Genomic DNA, 19,106 nt, shown 5'->3' with positions numbered 1-19,106 from the left:
ATCTCCTTCTTCTTTCCTCTCTCTCTCTCCTTCTCTCTCTCTCTTCCTTATTCTCTTCCCTCTGTTTAAAATCCGACAAAAAATAACCTTCGTAAAAAAATAAAAACCAGCTAATTACTTGTAACAACCAACTAACAAAAAACCAACTGATTAAGTAATGATTAAAAGAAAGTGAAATTTTATTAGAATTTTCATCAATGAAATTTTAAAAAGATATAAGGAACAAAGAAGAATGCTTTTCCTTCAAACTCATTAAGCATTAAATAAATGATTATTTCAGGCATTTGCCGACGGATTAGCATTTAAATTTCCGGATGCTAATGAAGTATGGATATCATGTGCAGTAACAACGTGTCTACGTAAATTCGATCAATTTATTATCACCAATAACACTGACTATTTGTGTCCTAAGGAACCAGTAAGTCTATCTATGCTTCACTTTTTAGCGACAATTCTATTACTTGTTATTAAAACATTTTTGTGAAGTTTACTCAAATTGTAATTTTGATTGTTTACTTCATTTATACCCCTATAAACTATAATTTAGCAAGTCTTATTTTTACAGAAGGAAAACATTTTTTCCCTTTCATTCTCCATTGTTCCGATCTTCATTTCTACCAAATTTCTAATAATTCGATCTTTTTTTTTAATTATAAACAGCCCTGTGGATCTTTGATCTTATAGTTTATATGTCATCTTAAATATGTCATATGTCACTTTTCATGTTCCTTTTTTTAAATGGAAATTACATTCCAAATGTAAATTTATTACATTACATGCTAAATTTATCACACGTTTATTAACTTCTCTCATCTTTTGTATTTCAATTTATTTTAGAATGAATAATCGTTATAGGATTGCTCCAAACGAATAAAACGATCAGTGGAAAAAGAAGAGAGGAGTATTGAAATTTATTCAACAGATAACTTAGTACATTACAAGCTTCATGTTATCGATCAACCAGTTCATACTTTACCTTATCAAAGTAACCTCTTCTTTTTCACATTTGTTTCTTTATGAAAACAATTTGAGCGTATTTGTAGTATTTCAAGAATTTGAAGCAAAAGAAAACAAAACGAAAACTAAGATGTAATCTGAAAAAATATATGTTAGGAACTTGTCGCTTAAATTTTTCGCCTTAATTTCACATTGTTGCATCTATTAATGAATAATTTCGAACGGAAATTGAGCTAATTTCAGATATAGAAGAAAAGACAATGAGGCCCTTTGACGAAATTTGTGTTGATAAGAAAATCTTCGCTGGAACATTTGCCGCCTTAACAACAGCATATTTAGCTATGATAACGGTAGTGGGTAGTTTTGGTCTATCGATTTATCGATCTCAGCGCAAACAATGAAATTATAGCTCGACGACAATACTTTTTGTATAGACAAAATTTTCACATATTACGACTGGAAATGATTCAAAAATAGTACTTTTTGTAAACTAATTTCAACGATTCGGCTTACTTATCTGTGTGATATCGATCTAAAATTGGCGTTGAACGATTGTCAACACTATCGATGGCATTCAACAATAAATTCGAAAATTCGCTTTTTTTCTTTCAAATTTGTTAATGTCTATTGTAGTCTCTTTCAAAATGTTTATTAAAATGCGAAATATAAGAGCAATCGGGAATTCTTATTTATTTCTTTGTTTCAAGAACAAAATACTTTTTGTCAATCCTTTGGCAGAACTCAGTTAAATTTGAATATCGGCGAAGATAATTCTTTAACTCCATATTTGGCAGTTCTGTTGTCAGGATGGTATAAAAATGACCGAATGCCAAAGCATCTAGCTCAGTTGGTGAATCGCCGAAAAAATATCTTAAAAGGTGGAAATTAAAAAATGAAATTGAAAACTGAGAATGTTTTTAGGAATAAATAGAACAGTTTCGGAATGTGCAAAGAAGGACCACTCATATCACGACTTCAAAACCAATATTTTGAAATACAAACCCTCTCAGTTTAATATTTAAAAAGAAAAATCTGGAAAAAGAAACTAACTCATTGTGGTCAAGTTTCGACGACAAACTTTTGAAGCATCGGTCAGCCAGTTCCATTATGCATTCCTGTGACTTACTTTTCCAATCCAGAGCAGTTAAATAGTTGCTCACTTCACGACGTTTCGTTCGTGGTAAAATAATATTCAGTGGAAACAGATACACTGAACCGTATCTGTACTTCGTTACCTGAGAATAATTCCTCTTGTCCATCCACATCATATGTATCTGTAATCGAATAAACTTCGCAGTGGTATAGAAATTTAAGACGTTAGCATAATTTAAATTCCAGAAAGGTCAAGCAAACTGCATTTACAGTAAAATTTCAGTTTTGTTCAGGAGAAAGAGCACTTCTAGCAGTCAAAAACAAAAGTTTCAGCAGAGGTGAATGCCTGAAAACTGCAAACTGAGTGGTACCTCGACATTTTTAAGAATGTCATCGAAAAGAGCCATATGTGCATGCATATCTCCTCGTTCTAGATCCGTCAAGCCGGCCGATAATTTTACATTCTGTAAGAGAAATGAACTATAAGTTTAATCATGTGAGGTGATTTAAGTTACGATTTAAATTCAAAAACCGAAAATGTTGAGTTTTAAATAGCAAGAATTTTGGAATATATTGTTTCAAACGAAAAAGAAAATTTTTTTTGGATCGAAAACAGAATTACATAAAACCTCACACGTTTTGCAAGAAAATCAACAACTGGTAAAAACTCGGGTATCAGAAATGACTGCAACTTCAGGAAGGGTACTTTCCCGGTCGGTGACATGAATTCAGCATTAGGACGCTCTTCTAAGCGAATCGGTAACTTTGCCATTCGTAACAATGTCCGTACAGCCAAGCAGTCAGCATACTACAGAAGATATAAAAATGTAATTGATTTGATCAATTATAATTAAACATCATAAATTGATGGTTATTACGTTAAGTGCATTCTAATAACAACTATGCCAAACAGCTATAACCAAAATTTTCATTTTGCACTTTAGCCTTAAAACTCGAGAGATGTCAACAGACTTCATAAAGTAAGGCTTGCGTATGATAAGGTGTGTATAGCACAGCATCATTCCAATCCACATCAACTTCAGATGACAGGCTATCGGCAACAAGATCGGTCATAAAGTAGCTCCCTGTCATCGTTCTAGTTATCGATTCCAGACACCTACAAATGTTTCATAGAGATTTGTGAGTAACAAACTACCGTAATCGCCATCATAAAAACCTGATACGACCGATCATTCTATGTTTGATCATCGATTTAGAAATCAGTAGTCAAGCAGAACTCAAGAAAACCTCAGAAAACTTTCTCGTGAAGCCAAGTTGTCGCATAGAACTCTCACGAAACGAATGGAAGTGCCAACAACACCTTGATTTGCTTCAAATTTCCAAATCAGACACCTACTGTTATCCCCTTTTAGCTCCCGATAATCATTTAAATACTTTTTTTATATACTACTTTACAAACACTAGAACTGCTAATGATTCTCGACTATATGAAATAAGTGACGAATATAAAAACGCAAGCACAAAATATTAAACATAATACTATAGAGAAAATTTATGGATGAGCTTTCTTATCCTCCTTGGTTCGATATTCGGTTATCACTTAGTGAAGAGTAATTCCGGATAATACACTTCACTTCAGATATCAGTAATCTTCGATGTATTAGAGAATTTTCATTGTGTAACCATAATATACAAAATTTTTCTCTTTTTTTGCATGATGAACTAAAGTAATGTGAATCTGTATGATCAACAGGTGCTATGTTGTAAATTCTACTCAATGGGAGTAATTTATTGAACAGTGCAAGGAACAAAAACAACAACTGATCACGTTAACAATCTTGAAATTTAAAGTCCTGGAAAAAATTATGGAATATAAACTAATTTCATAATTTCGCAACTTTTTTCCGCCTGTTTTTGAAAATTCCATTCTTCCTGATAGTCCCCTGAAGAAATCAATATGAGTATTCAAACCTATTACGTATGAACAATAAACTATCAGGTATGAACAAAAGATGTTATATGCAACACCCTGTCCAGAACAGAAGTGTGCTCTAAATAAAATATGCGCGTTGTTTTTACTTTAAAGTGACATTTATGAGTTACAAATCTGAAGAGAGAAATGGTTTTTCACACTTCCCATAGTATAAATAAACAATTTCTTGATCAGAATTAACCATATATTGAATTCATAAATTCATTCTTGAGAATAAGGTAGGAAAGCAGGCACTGTCACTTGATATCCTTCATCTTAAATTTTGCTTGGTAATTGAAAAAACTACCTTTTGTGTATTTTGCAAAGCTTCTTTAAGTTTTGTTAATGCTTGTTTATATAGCTCTTCTGTTTCAGCATCTTTCGCACCCTCGAAATTTCTTTCTTTAATCTTTCCAGTGAAGGAAATTTTTTGGAGGGTAGTTTGGAAATCTTTTTTCTGAAAATACAAACAAATATGCACAAATCTAAAAGAGGAGGTGCAAACATTCAAGTATGAGAAGAACTAATAAACAAAAGTAAAACCACTTCTTTAGTTGAAATGAGGAAGACAGCTTTGCCCTTCTTGCCGCATCTCGCCGTTCGCCCTATGCGATGGACAAATAATCTTTCGTTAAGTGGTTTATCATAATTAATTACAACGTCGATATCCTCGACATCAATCCCACGAGACAAGACATCACTTGAAATAAGCACTCTTGTCGTACCTTTCCTAAACCTGAAATAATTTTTAGATAAAGAATGAATCGATTAAGCCGCTCAATATTTTTCGAAAACAGCCGTCAGCTATGAAAATTTTATAAAAATTGCAATAACAAATTTTTCTTTACTAAAAAGCACATGGTAATGAAGATAACGACAAATTTTATGTCCAGCTAACATTCAAAAAAACAATGTTTGATGCACTTTGCAAATCAGATATTGCACCTCGCTAGCACTTTTTGTCGCCGATTACCAAAGAGATTTGATGAGAGTTCTTCGACTTGATATTTTCCAGCGCTCAGCATTTTCAATAGTATTGTAAGTCGATAACTAGCCATCCTAAAAATGGAAAGGATACCACACTTACACCAAGTCCTAAAAACCATACCTATGAAATCACTCCTCCTTTAGTAAATTTCTAGTGGCTGATAGGGAAGCGAACTTTTAAATTCTGTATTCATGTAAGACGTCAATTTCGATGCGCTTACTTGCTGTTAACGAATATTAAAATCTTTTTCCAAGATTTTTCGACCTTCGATTCGTTCATATGTTGCAAGTGGTTTAAATTTTGTGTCACAAATAATATATTCAATTTTTAATGAGGTTGGGATGATAACACTGCTTAAGCTTAATTCATTCGTTACGATGACATCTTCTTTCACTGCTCTGCAAAGGAAATATTATTTAGCATAATTGAAAAAATTTAGGAAATACAGCAAAGATCGAAAAAAGGTAGATGGGCTAGATTATTCACCGACTCATGGTAGAATTGAAACAATTACTATTATTCAACTAAAAGTATAAAAGTTTGTACTTGAATAGACGAGGATGTCGAAGACGCCATTCATGAAGATCTTCAACATCCAAAGATAAGGTAGCAGAAAGCAGTATCTTTTGCAAGAAACTTGCGTTATAAAGATCATCAATTGTGACACAATTATGGCTATCTGAAATAAAACAAAATCGCATTTTGGTGCCACTTCTGATTATTTTCCTTCAAAGAGCAACTAATCAAATCTTCAAATGAAATGGTAATTGCTCGAAGAAAATCCGACTCTGAGGATGATAATTTCTCAATCGAAAAAGGTTATTACTGAATATTTTTTATTAAAGGCATATTCATCAATTATGTATTTCCGTCGTTAGTCTTCCAAGAACTACTACCAATAATATTATCATGTAAAAACATGGTACAGATTTTCATGAATCTTTGAACAACTCCGTATTTTCCTGATCATGGGAAAAGAAAAACATCTCAGCTACTGTTCATTATAGAGACAACATCTCAATACAACATAATACTTCAATGCTATCTAAAGAGAGCCTGCTACTAAAGCGAGTAGATTACTTCTATCCTGACTTCAGGGTATTTCTTAAAGCTTTACATAAAATAAGTAATACAATTTGCAACAACTTCGAGATCGTTAAGCCATTCGATACGAGCTGTATGTGACATACGATCTGCTTCATCTACTACCAAGTATCTGAAAAAATTTTGAAAATTTTCAGGGAAATCAAATTATACACAACAGTGTGAATCTGCATAAACAACAGATACCATGTTAGATTCATATTACTCACCAATGACTTATCAAACAAAAAAGCAACAGCTGATAATGTTAATACACTTGAAATTCTGTTTTATTATATTTTAGAAACTTCGGATAGCCTCTTACAAACTTCACTGATGCAGATTTTGAAGAAATGTCCAAATTAGATGTCTGCTAATTACAAACCGTAAGTGCGTAAAATCGACAGGGAAATCTAGATCTGTTATGTGTTCATTAAACGACCCGGCGTTGCTATCGCTATATTTGCGCTTTCGAGATGCTGTCTTTCAACATTAAGATCATGACTTCCGCAAAGCGAAGCGATACGTACATTGAAAACATTATATTTTTTGAACTCCTAAAAAACTGATACTATATAAAGAGTTTCAGCAATAACTATATAAAACTGAGATAAATTTTTTTTAATCTAAGAGAATAGGAACCTTTATCATTTATCGAATGCGTACCTTTTCTATTTGATCAACAAGATTCTGTACTGGTGCCACAATTAATGCAAAAAGATAACCCATCATTGTGCAACCACGCAAAGCATTTAAAATTGGAATTACATAACACAGTGTTTTACCACTGCCTGTTGGAGAACTAATCACCAAATCTCTAAAAAGAAGAAAAATACACATGAAATAGTTAGAAATAATGGAATTCATAAAAACTTGGAAGTCGCTAGATGAAGACATCTAAATGGAAACATTTAATCGAAAATCCGCAAATCTTTATACTCACTACCAAAAATAATTACTCAACAAAAGCTTAGGTGAGTGAATCTGTGGTCAGTTTGTTTTAACTCTTCCATATTGTCTCATCATGAAGCTAATAATTTGACAAATTAGCGAAATTTGAAAATATGTTACTTCCGTCTGGAAATTAGTAGAGGATAAAACAAAAGATAGCTTCATCATCCATCGACTATTATTTGATAGAAAATATTTTTGGAAAACTTTGTACGTTAGGTAACAAACGCAAAACACATTAGAAAAGCTATCACCAACGTTCCAGACAAATATAAGAGACGTGCTGGCTTCATCGCTGAAAGACCTTTTAACATCTGATAAACGTTTAATTAAATTGTAAACCTTGGAGGAAAAATCGAACAAATGCTACTTGCAGCTACAAGATATGGAAGAACTGTTCGCTGGACAGGATACCACTTCTTGAGGTGCTCTCTAATACGATGTGCAAGCAAAGGATGCAAACCTTCGACAGAATCAAGCTCCGCACAACTTTCTTCACCCAGTTCTGACGCAAATGTTTCACCTTGTCTAATCCACGCGGGCACAACACTGGAAATTACGACATATTAATAACTCATCATGGTTAGCTGATTATCATTCCTATTTTGTCCCTTTTTAGTGAGATCATGACATAGCAAATCCGGTAAGACTCTCCCTCTTGGCTATTCAAAAAAATAGTAAAGACTTCTGACCTTGCTGAAAACTTCCGTTAGAATTACTTGACCTAGTTTTATTGGATGACTTGGTCACTTACTCGATTTTCTTCAAATTTACGAAAGTGTCATGTCCCAATACTTCGTAGATATGGTTCTCCGACTCTTCAGTTTCACTCATTTCGTCATCTGGAATACTTGTTCCTGGTCTTTCATCATCTGAAACACTTGTTCCCGACTCACCCTCCTTTTCATCAACTTCCATTCCAGTCTTCGAACTGAAAGTATTATAACCGTATATATATGTTATCTGTATCAAAATCGACATAACCCGTGAGCGTGAGCCTTCTAAATCTTCTAGTATGCGGATCATTTCCCTGCTCCCGCAAAACGAAAACTAGCAGCACAGAGGCAGTATGTACAGAAGTCTCATTTTTGCTAGAAATTCACAAACAAATTCAGCAGCGAAATACTTTGGAAATCCTTCTCAAACTTGAAGAAAATTTTTTGGATGGACACTGAATGAAATAGTTTAGAGTGACAAGATAAGCAACCATATCCAAATATCACAATAAGGGCGAAGACAAACGAAATATTCAAAACAAGTATCTTATTTTATGGTGCAGTACATTGCATTAAGGAACAAACTGCGAAACCAACATATCAATTTACTGAAATATGACAAAATGCTAACAACAAATATGTTGAATGTAGGATATCATTTTAGATGTTTTTCTATAATATCGAGATCTTCAGTACTTTCACGTACTACATCAATAACTCTTTCCAACGCCTCCTGAGCTCGAGATAAGTATCTAAAAAAAATTGAAAGTTACATATTTATGTTTACTTTGAACAGATACAATAAAGACGAATTCAGCATAAAGTAAAAAATTAATTGTTAATAATCTAGTAGATCCAATTCGATTTCAAAAACAAAGATTGCATTAGCCACTGCATCAATAACTCGAATTTACAAGTAGGAGTTATAGTAACTCCTACTTGTAAATTCGAACCCTAGAATTTTGATAAATAATTAAGAGACAACATGTTCAGACAGAACATCACAACTAACTTTACAGATATAAATAAATGATTGAGTAAACAAAAGAAAGTTGTATGGTTGGTTGATAAGACTCAATTATACCAACCTTTTAATTTGTGCCACATCACTTTCAGTGAATTTTAGCCTTGTCCCATCTGCTGCTTTCAAAGTTTCTGCTTCGCTTCGTAAAATAGTTAACAAATCATTAATTCGACTCTTAAAAACAAAAATAAGATCAGTAAAAAAAAACTAACTCCCATTTCATTTGAAGACTTTATATACCATCCGAATACTTATCTCTTTAACATAATTTAACTGCACAAATTTAAAACCTTGATTTGATCCGGTGCTATAAGAGATGCATTCAATGCTTCAAGACGCGTTTCGAGTTTCTCTTCGACGCTATCTATGCTAATTGTATAATGTTGAAGAAGAGACTGCATTGCTAAACAACGTAACAAGCGATGCGATAATTCTTTATGTCTTTGCCTACAAAGAAAGATAATAAAATCATAACATAAAAGGCAGAATTGCTGTAAAAAATAGAATGCAAAATATGGCGAAAGGAATTTGTAGTGGAAATTTCTTCATCATAAATTTTAAACGTTCATTTTCTAAAAATAACGAACCGCTGATACGAACACTGGTTTTGTCCTGCTATTAATTTACTATTGATTTGAACAAGTCTTTGCTTCAGTTCCTCAATAACACGCTCTTCAAGACGTATTTCTGCTGTCTGAAAGGGTTGCCATAGCAGAAGCAGAAGTATTCATATCCATGAGGACCGAATATCCATTTATACTCACTCATAAGACTGACCCCAGAAGAGAATCATTTCAAAACCTGGACATTTTTACCTGCAATTCTTGTCTTTTACGTAACTGCTCAAAGCCTCGGATTGGGTAAGGAAGCAATTTATCAGGATCCGGATTTTCTCGAACAGCTTGTTGCCAAATTTGTGAATCGAATCCTAAGCAAAAGTACAACTTGAAACACTTCCAAATTGAAAAACAACTTTTTAGGTTATAATTATAAATCGACTTATACCCGCTGGAGGATTTTTAATGAAAGCATGCTTCTTCGCATCATCTACAACCGTACGCGAAAGAACATTTACAACGCAAAGCTGATTCTTTAGTTGCGCATCTTGTGTAGGTTGTTTCAAGAAAGCACACAATTCTTTACTACTTGATCTGCCTTTGCCCTTCTCTGTTACATATAGCAAAACCTGAAAAACAAAGTAAAATGGCTGTTAGCAATTGAATCTGCAATGAAATAACGAGGAAATAATCTGTCCATTACGATGGTTTCTCTTCCTCGCGTATATATTAATAGATTAGTTTGAAATTGAAACAGCATACTTCAGTTTGATTATCGGGAAGTGGACGAATAAGTTCGATATGTGCTCGGACATTTGTATTATTGCCTAGTATAAGATTCATCGAATCTATGAATTTCTGCCGCTGAGTAACTGTTGAAAGCTGCTCATAATTGATTCCTAGAGTCAGAGCTACAATACCATCGCTATCACAATAATCACTTCTTCTGAAAACATTTTTCAATATTCAGTGATGTCCAACTATGATTAACCATTACCCATTAAATATATGCTTAATTAAAACTGTCATATAATGGGAAATCTTATTTCATGCACATCGATATTTTAAAAACCAAGTTCAACAAACTTGGTTAAACCACTGTTTTTATTTCAACTACTGTTTTTATTTCATTCCATAATAATTAATATTTAGCCCAGCTATACATGGTAGGATAATAGTGCTAGTCTTTACATGCGTAAGAAACTCCTACTTCTACAAAATGAATTACTTCCTTCAAAAAGCACCTTACCGTATGCCAAAACCTCAAAACAAAATGAAATACAGAACAATCAAAATCCAAATGTATTTACTGAAAAAATGTTCAATTTACTACTTACCTACTATAACCAATCGCTTTAAACTGATAGAAAGGGTTTTCTGCAGTGTAAGAAATGGGTTGCTGATCACCTTTATAATACCCATTACCAATTCCGCATGCAGATAAAAGCTGATTTAATTTCGCAATAATTCCATCTCTTTCATCGCCAAAAAGATCTGGTGATGTCAAAGATCGAATGAGGTATTCTGAGTTCTTAAAACATATTTATTTGACTGACTAAATATTTCTGCATTTTAGATGATTTTTTTAACTTCATACGACCTTAAACCAATATTTTAGGCAAAAAAAAAATGTGCCACATATCTCGAAATAATATGAAATTGAACATTTTAAAGTGAATATATCATTCTCTTTTGAACCAAAGTGGAAGTCATCAATGATAAAACGAAAATGTTATAACCAAACGTCTAGTTTCGGAAACCAGAATGCAATTCTACCTGTATTAAATCTTGTACTGTTGAAATTTGTGAAGCTTGTACAGTTGATGCAGTTGAAGTACCTGATAAACCAACGGATTTCGTCCCGGATGACAACAGACTTGTTGAAGAAGTTGTTGATCCGGCTGGAAACAGATTAGTCGCTACAGCATCAAAATAGCCAATTTAAATATATTTTCTGTATAATGAATGAACATTATTAAAATGAAACAAAAAATTTCGCAAAACATACGAGAAACGAAGGAAAAAAGGAGATTAAAAGCAAATAAAACAAAAAATTTCGCAAAACATACGAGAAATGAAGGAAAAAAGGAGATTAAAACCCTCGTATAATGAAAGACCAGATGAAAAGATGATTGGAGATCCCACTATTTATCCCTACCTTTCAAAACAAAAACTAGATAAAGATTAATGACAACATATCTGAAATCAAGAGTACTTAAGACGCAAAATGCGAGATGCTTAAAAAAAAAATACATGATGCAACAGCTACTGTTTTTCCGAGCCCTTGTTTTCATCTCAAGAAGATGAAAAGATGCTAAATAACATAACTCTTGAAAAGATGATAAATAATACAAGTCAGTTTAAAAAAAGAAAAAACTACAAGTCAGATTTCGGTAAAAGTTACGTTTCGAGCCAAATAATCCTCCAGATTGTGCAAAAGTGGGTGTTGTTGTCGAAGCGCCAAACAAAGACGGCTGTGCAGTCGTCGTGGCGCCAAATAATGGTTTATTGGTTGTGCTGAAATAAATAGCAATCGTTATTAAATTGCGATTGAAATCTTCCCCATATTTTTTAATACTGCCTATTCGAAGTAAGCTGTTATTCCCATTATTTACATTCAACCTTTTATTCCCTTTATTTTGACATCATTTTTCCTTCATTATTGTGATAGAACGTAACAAGGTATGTGGATGACAGCAGTTAAAATGGTCGTCTACATTTCCTGTACTGCAACCTGATATTTAATCAAACTAAGCCATTTTCGATATATTTAAACACTGCTTTCTTATTAGAAAGTCCGAATATGACTGATCCGGTTCAGTCATTCACAATGACCATATGAGCAAACGGCTATCTGCCCAAATCTTTTCATAAAAATCCATGGTAACAATGTATTTAAAAAGAAGAAAGAAAAACACTACTAACCCTGAGGTGGCAGTTCCAAAGGTAAAAGCTGGTGTGGAAGTTGAAGTACCAAAAGAGGTGGATGAAGTAGTGCCTAGTTTTGATCCACCAAAGAAACTCATCGTCTGCCTAAACGATGCATCAAAACTATGAAGTTTATATACTCCAAATCGTAACACGCTATTCATAAAGAGAACATTTGGATATTTCCAACAACAGAAATTTAAATATAGTGAGAAAGTGGATGTAAATATATAATTTAATACAAACATACTACAAATATAAGTATGAATATAAATAACTGCTCAAATACGAGTATAAACGAAAATAAGAATGCAACTATAAATATATGTATGAATGCGTAAAACTATTCCTTCTCAAGTCGAAAAAAAAAAGTAGAAAATGAGACATGGAAATATCTACAAACAAAGATTAGTATAATCTTACCTAAATTGTCATATCATAATCATGACCATTTATAATGCCGTTTATCGCAATCATTACCTAAACAATCCTTAATCAACCAAAAATTAAAAAACAGAATTGATCGCCAAAAACTCTCCCCACGGCCAGGTGAATCCAGCTTGTCCCATATGTTGCTTATCATCTCTTCCGTTTTTCGGTGTAAAAGCTGTCTCATTTACTTCTTGTTATGGAAATGAGTGGATATGTTATAATGCTTATCACATATCAGTTGACATGCTACTATTGAAATGATTTAGTAATAACTGTTTATTAGATTATCATGCATTTCTGCTACTTCCAACATTTTTGGTCAGTAATGGTTTATTCATTAATTGACAGTTCATTCATCAAGTTCGTGATGTTGTGTCTCTTTTTCTGCATTATTTTTATGAAATCGGTTACTTTCTTCTTCTCCGCTTTTAATTTTCCTTCTACTTCCCAGCTTTTTTTGCTTTTACTTTTTCACTTCTTTTATTTAACATTCTGAAACTTTTCCTTCTAAATATACCCCTTTGTAATATTTTTTCTACTCTTTGCTCTCATTTGATAAATGCCAGAATGTGTTGTTATTCAATTAAGCTGTCGGATATTGTTATATGTGTATAAATAAATAAATTAACTAATACGTAAATTAGTCAATTAATTAATTTGTACACGGATGTATATATCTCTTATTTGTACACTTAAGATTTAATTTAATGCTGGAAGTGTTTAAGGAATATATAAAAAGAGATAATTACATGTGTAAATAAATATAGTATTTGTAATTTGTATATGTATAGATCAATTTCCGTGTGATATGGCTGTGAAATGTAAAATATAAATATGTAAATATATGTTTGTGTACGCAATGTATATGTATGTTTGTATGTGTAGGTCAGTTTGCAGTTTGGAGGCATGAATATGAATATAAATAAATGAATATGTATATATATATATATACATGTATATATGAAGTTATCCTTTTTGTGTCAGATTGCTGCGTCAGAATAAAGCGATGAGAATATACCTGGACAGGAATGCATTTATCGACTCAGATAGTCTTTTTTTTTCTTTTTCTTTGTGGCGTATTAGGAATATAGAAGAGTAAAATGTATACTATAGCGATAATTTTTGTTTTGTTGTAAAAAAAACGTTCGTATGTATGCGATATGATGCAGTTAAACGGAAAAGAATGAAATAAATTTCCATAATTTTGTTGGTTACGGTGATAATGTTTGAATTGCTAAATTGCTGTTGCGAAAGTGGAAATTTTCAATTTGTGCCATTTAGTTTTTCTCTTTTCTTTATTTAATTTATTTCTGAAATTCTCGCACTTTAACATTACATTTTAATGTATTTTTATGTTTTTTCTTTTTCCTAAAAATTTCTTTGAAACACTTTCTGTAGAGATTTATCAAAAAATACTTTTTGAATGCTTACAGAAAGCACATAATGGCACTTGATTTGTATTATTATTTGACGTAACACACAAACACCACACATAACACACATACACACACACACACATATGTATATATACATACATACATGGACACACACAAGATATACACATGGTAAAGTTGGTATATTGTCATTTCTCATCCATCTCATTTAATGCATTATTATTCTACTTAAAACTTTTTGAATTTATTAAAATTTCAAATTAAAATTCCCCAAATACTTCAGTTCTATTCCATTTTTCCATCTGATTCAAGTAATACTTCTTCGACAGCTGGAAATTTCATCTTGTATTGATGACAGGTGGTTGAAACTGAGTTAAAACTTCATAACCTTTCTTGGAATATTACGTGTTTTACATGAAATTAATTTGAAATTACCCAACTATTATCCCTATAAACGTGTTTTGTTTTGTACGATTTGCGAGATGTTTTGGTATGGATTTGAGATCGAAGAATGGATTTGAGATTTTTCTCCTGCTTGAAATTCAAATTTGTCGTTTGAAATCGAAAGAAAGGAAATCCCTTAAAAGCTACAGTTTATTTTGGTGTAGCAATGGAGTTATCTATACCAAATACCTCTTTCTTTAAGGTTTCCTCTCGTGACGGTTTTACTTTATGAAATTCATATCGAACAACTAATCAATCAATCAATAATTTTGGTAAAATAGAAAATTTCTAAGTTTGCAAGATGAAATCTGAAGTTTTTAAAATGGTAGTGCCATAAGCGAAGAATTTTTCCAGAAATACTGGTTTTTTTTTGAAAGTTTTCAAATTTAACTATTTCGAAAATAGGAAAAATACCAATATATCTGTTTGACTTCAATGCCATGTTTTTGTGACATTAATGAGTTTTTTCATTCGTTTGACTTTTTCGACTAATTTGTTTTTATCAGTCCATTTTATCTTATTCAAAAATTATCGGGAAGAATTTCGAAATTTTGCTTCACACATGCTGAGTGTTTGGAACTTTCTCATGAAGGTTGATAATTTCACCTGATAAAAGATAAAGGTAGTAATTGTTGAAATGTTAGTGAGAACGAATATATATCTGTGTGAATTTCTAACAGTTTTAATTTTTATTTGTCCACATTCACAAAAGCACAAATTCATTCTTCCTTTTTTCTCTGCCCATTCTTAATGTTCATTTCCATTTTGATATTATTACTGAAAAACAACTTTAAGAAGTGTCTTTTAATATCACCATATCATTTTTATGATAATGTTACTTTTATGCTTTCCTGTATTGATGTCTTTTTTCGTATCTTACTAATGTTTATGTAAATGTGTTATAATTATAAACATCGATCATTCTCTATAAATCAATATTAGGGTCAAAGATCAATGTTAACATCAACGGTAATGGATCTTGATGAGCTGAAGGACGAATTTCGACAACGATTTAATTGTCGTGCGAAATATATTGTTCGTTGTCCAGGACGAGTGAATTTAATTGGTAATTTTTTTTTCACCCCTCCCCCCTCCCTAAAAAAAGAAAAAAACAAATAAATAGATTTATTCTTCCACGGAACTTTACATGATATTTCTTAAAAAAAAAAGAAAGCAATAATACTCTATTTGAATATATTTCAAATGAGACGAAATATTTAAAGAATGAATAATATATCCTTTTGCATGCAATTTTAAATTACGAAAGTTTGAAAGTTTTTTGATAGCAAATAAATACTTGAAGAAATGAATGGAAATAATTGTTGAATGATATTTGTTTATTTACACATAGATATACCACTGTAACAAATGGATTGTTTAATAATGGTACTAAATTTGCATAATTAATTGCGATGGAATATATCAATAATTATTAGAAAGATAAAAATAAGCATTAAAATCTTGATGAAGAACATAATGAAAGAACAAGTGTTATATTTTGCAGGTGAACATATTGATTACAGTGGCTATGGTGTATTACCAATGGCAATTAGCGCCTCAACATTTATCTTAGCTTCACTTCATGATGCTAATGAAATTGTTTTCCAAAACATCAATACAACATTCAAGTAAAGTTTCATTGTTGTGATGGGCTCTTAAGAGAAGTTTTATTTTATAGTAGGCTATCAAGCAAAATTTCGTTGTTGCAGTAGGCCTTTAATAAACTTTTATTGTTACAGTACTAAATTAGGTTACGAGAAATTCATTTTTCTCCTAACTCAAATGAGAATTTATTTTTGAAAATTTTGAAATTTACATGTAAAATATTAGTAAATTGTTATCCTTAAAGAGCGCACACATATAAATTTTGCGATAATTGGATTGGTAGTGAGAAACCTGAATGGTTTCATTATTTTTTATGCGGTTGGAAAGGTGTATTAAGACGTTTGAATGTGTTACCGAAAGGCATGAATGTATTAGTTCATGGTAGGTCGTCGTAATGCTTATCATACTACCAGAATATCTGATTCATAAAATAGCGAACGATTAAATTTAAACTTCCTTTTAATCTGAAACAGTTTAATTTTACTAAATTGCAGTAACACCTTTTTGATATTCGTCTCACCAATTGTAATACACTTTTAGACGTTATAAAGTCTTTATGAACTGCAAGGCTTATGTTTCATTCATTCCCAACTCTTGAGTTACAGGTACCATACCGACAGCTGCTGGTCTTTCTAGTTCTAGTGCTGTTGTATGCGCTGCAGCGCTGATAACACTTGCGCTGTATACGGGGCGAGCTTTTGATGTTATCAGTAAGGTAAAATTATAATTTGTGGCGTAAATTTTCACTCCAACTATATGGGGTTAGTGCACTGTCCGATCTGAGCACTGAACTTCTTAGTAAATCAATAAAAGCATGGCAGTCGCTTAGCATGCTGTATTGATTTATTGCGAAATCTAATTAATTCACTCTTGATCTATAATAGTTTTTCATTACAAATGAATTTATAAATGCGGATTGCAGACAGAATTTGCTGAATTGTGTGCTGAAATGGAGCGATACGTCGGTGTGGAAGGTGGTGGTATGGACCAAGCAATCGAAGTTTTAGCTAATGAAGGTTCTGCAATGCTCATTAACTTCAACCCGCTCAGATTTTCACCAGTTACGCTTCCCGAAAATGCTCTTTTCGCTGTGATTCATTCCGGAGAGGCATTTAATAAGGCAGCTGCTTCGCAATACAATGAACGTGTTGTAGAATGTCGTCTAGCAGCTCAGGTTTACGATTGATTCACCTAATACAGTTTTAAATGAATTTCGAGTTTTATTAGATTGCTTTATTCATCACGGATTTATGTTTTTGTTTTTCTATAATAATTATCGTTGTTTAAAGCCGCTTAAAATTTATTTGAAAGAATATTTAATTCAGATTATAGCAAAAATCTGTGAACTGGAAAGCTGGAAAGAAATCCGGACATTGGGTGAAGTTGCACATCAGTTGAGGAAGACTGCTCAGGAAATGATTGCCGTAGCAGAGGAAGTACTCTCTAGTCGTGTTTACACCAAGGATGATGCACTCAGCTTGTTAGGCATATCGAATGCAAATTTCAACGAAACAGTTCTTTCGGCGAACACTCAACACAGTTAGTTTTCCAGTTTGGAGCGTTAACATCTGGAAAATTGATGTATGGAACTTATTCGTTGGATCCGAAATCTCCAGCAAGACTAACGAATCCGAAAGTTTTTCAAGTAAAACTGAATAGAATGCTGAAAATTTGAGGACTGATCATATCTTACCAAAAAAACGTTTGATACCTCTTATATAATTATGCAAATTTTATGTATTTTATATATGTGTATTTACTTGAAATATTCGTAATCTCTTATCATCAGTATTCATTCTATCAAACAGTTCACTTTCTTTCGAAGAAATGTTGTAAATTTGACTGCAAATGTCGATAATGAAATGATCTGTTGTAAAGAAGTATGTGCATGTCATAGGTAATTTTCAGTAATTAAAATCGATCGACTCAAGGCATTTAAATCTTAAAAATTAAGGTTCATTTTAAGTAACACTTCTTTTATCAATTCTTTAAATATTTGCAGTGAAAATATTTAAATTAGCGCAAAGAGCAAAACATGTTTACACGGAAGCTGATCGAGTTCGTTTATTTCATGAAGCATGTAAAAGTGGTAATGTGAAAGAGATGGGAAAACTGATGAACGATAGCCATACTAGCTGTAAGGAACTATTCGAATGTTCCTGTGATAAATTGGATGAAGTGGTTAGTTCGATTAAAATAGTCTAATCAAAATATTACTTACAAATCGTTAATGGTATGACTGATATTGCTGATACTGCTCTAAATATTTTTGTATTTTAATCAAGACAGAACTATTGTATGCAACGTTATTTTGCACATTGCAGTAGATATTATCCGTGAAATGATTATTTCAGGTGGAAAATTGTTTACGAAATGGTGCATTAGGTGCACGACTTACAGGAGCTGGTTGGGGCGGTTGCGCGGTTGCTCTTTTTGACACCAAACAACCAGATCTAGAAGTATTGTTTTGGAGTCGACCTGCTAGTGGTATACAATTAATCAAATGCGATTGAAAAGAAGTGTATTGCAATGACTGGTTTGGAATTTGAAATGAATTTGTTTAAAGTATTTTAAGTTATCGTTGTCTTTCATACTTGTTCATCTTTTTTTTTTAATTTTTTCTTACGCTTTATGAAGATGCTATAATAATGCAAATCGGAGTCATTCAAACGGTTATCTTTATTAGATTCTTATATTACATTTAAATGAGAGGGATTAATCTTACGATTAAAAGCATTATGCTTAATTGGATTTGACCTTAACTGGACCAAATCAGTGTTTAGTTGACCAAGTCCTCAGCTAAGATTACGGGAAATTGAGTACTATATTTATTTCCAGGTTGCATATTCGACAATGTGATATTGTCCCCGCATCATAATAATTGTAAATTCATGTTACTGCCATATATTTTTTCATATCAGTTGAAGCTTTAGGAAAGATCTGATGTTTTGCTTATACATTAAATATTTCAATCGAAATGTGAAAAAGTTTTTTTCTTAAGA

The 19,106-nt window shown here is 32.2% G+C and overlaps 6 protein-coding genes across 6 annotated transcripts in view; 2 read left to right on the top strand and 4 right to left on the bottom strand.

Annotated features, from left to right (window-relative positions):
* LOAG_17817 (hypothetical protein) overlaps positions 1-1,358 on the top strand; it is a gene marked incomplete at both ends in the record, with an annotated part of 5,374 nt that extends 4,016 nt beyond the window's left edge. The window contains 3 exons of the mRNA XM_020450481.1: positions 281-418; positions 856-985; positions 1,201-1,358. Coding sequence (XP_020305831.1) covers positions 281-418; positions 856-985; positions 1,201-1,358 — 426 coding nt within the window. The remainder of the gene's footprint in view (positions 1-280; positions 419-855; positions 986-1,200) is intronic.
* A 288-nt stretch (positions 1,359-1,646) lies between these two features.
* LOAG_04525 (metaxin 2) lies at positions 1,647-3,174 on the bottom strand (the record flags this gene model as incomplete). Its single annotated transcript, XM_003140062.2, has 5 exons — positions 3,022-3,174; positions 2,684-2,857; positions 2,421-2,513; positions 2,008-2,231; positions 1,647-1,827 (listed from the first exon to the last, which is right to left on the bottom strand). Exons 1-5 carry the CDS (start codon positions 3,139-3,141, stop codon positions 1,647-1,649), a joined length of 792 nt encoding a protein of 263 aa, XP_003140110.1. The 5' UTR covers positions 3,142-3,174.
* A 615-nt stretch (positions 3,175-3,789) lies between these two features.
* On the bottom strand, positions 3,790-5,040 carry LOAG_17816 (hypothetical protein; the record flags this gene model as incomplete). Its single annotated transcript, XM_020450480.1, has 4 exons — positions 3,790-3,953; positions 4,290-4,439; positions 4,529-4,718; positions 4,928-5,040. 4 exons carry the CDS (start codon positions 5,038-5,040, stop codon positions 3,894-3,896), a joined length of 513 nt encoding a protein of 170 aa, XP_020305830.1. The 3' UTR covers positions 3,790-3,893.
* Positions 5,041-5,196: 156 nt separating this feature from the next.
* LOAG_17815 (hypothetical protein) lies at positions 5,197-8,030 on the bottom strand (the record flags this gene model as incomplete). The annotated part of the gene is made up of 7 exons (XM_020450479.1): positions 5,197-5,368; positions 5,517-5,649; positions 6,104-6,186; positions 6,439-6,536; positions 6,720-6,870; positions 7,347-7,553; positions 7,759-8,030. The coding sequence occupies 7 exons, from the start codon at positions 8,028-8,030 to the stop codon at positions 5,197-5,199; spliced, it is 1,116 nt and encodes a 371-aa protein (XP_020305829.1).
* Positions 8,031-8,367: 337 nt separating this feature from the next.
* Positions 8,368-12,327, bottom strand: LOAG_04523 (hypothetical protein; the record flags this gene model as incomplete). The annotated part of the gene is made up of 11 exons (XM_003140060.2): positions 8,368-8,472; positions 8,809-8,918; positions 9,035-9,191; positions 9,332-9,438; positions 9,560-9,672; positions 9,750-9,930; positions 10,064-10,247; positions 10,639-10,832; positions 11,078-11,202; positions 11,706-11,818; positions 12,227-12,327. 11 exons carry the CDS (start codon positions 12,325-12,327, stop codon positions 8,376-8,378), a joined length of 1,482 nt encoding a protein of 493 aa, XP_003140108.1. The 3' UTR covers positions 8,368-8,375.
* Positions 12,328-15,453: 3,126 nt separating this feature from the next.
* On the top strand, positions 15,454-18,654 carry LOAG_04522 (galactokinase; the record flags this gene model as incomplete). Its single annotated transcript, XM_003140059.2, has 8 exons — positions 15,454-15,565; positions 16,004-16,127; positions 16,349-16,485; positions 16,710-16,819; positions 17,027-17,278; positions 17,430-17,643; positions 18,107-18,285; positions 18,459-18,654. 8 exons carry the CDS (start codon positions 15,454-15,456, stop codon positions 18,615-18,617), a joined length of 1,287 nt encoding a protein of 428 aa, XP_003140107.1. The 3' UTR covers positions 18,618-18,654.
* Positions 18,655-19,106: the final 452 nt, after the last annotated feature.

The sequence above is a fragment of the Loa loa genome (assembly GCF_000183805.2).
Source record: "Loa loa unplaced genomic scaffold supercont3.133, whole genome shotgun sequence".
Classification (NCBI taxonomy): Eukaryota; Metazoa; Nematoda; class Chromadorea; order Rhabditida; family Onchocercidae; genus Loa; species Loa loa.
The sequence above is the reverse complement of the archived record's forward strand: the minus strand, read 5'-3'. Positions and strand labels throughout refer to the sequence as shown.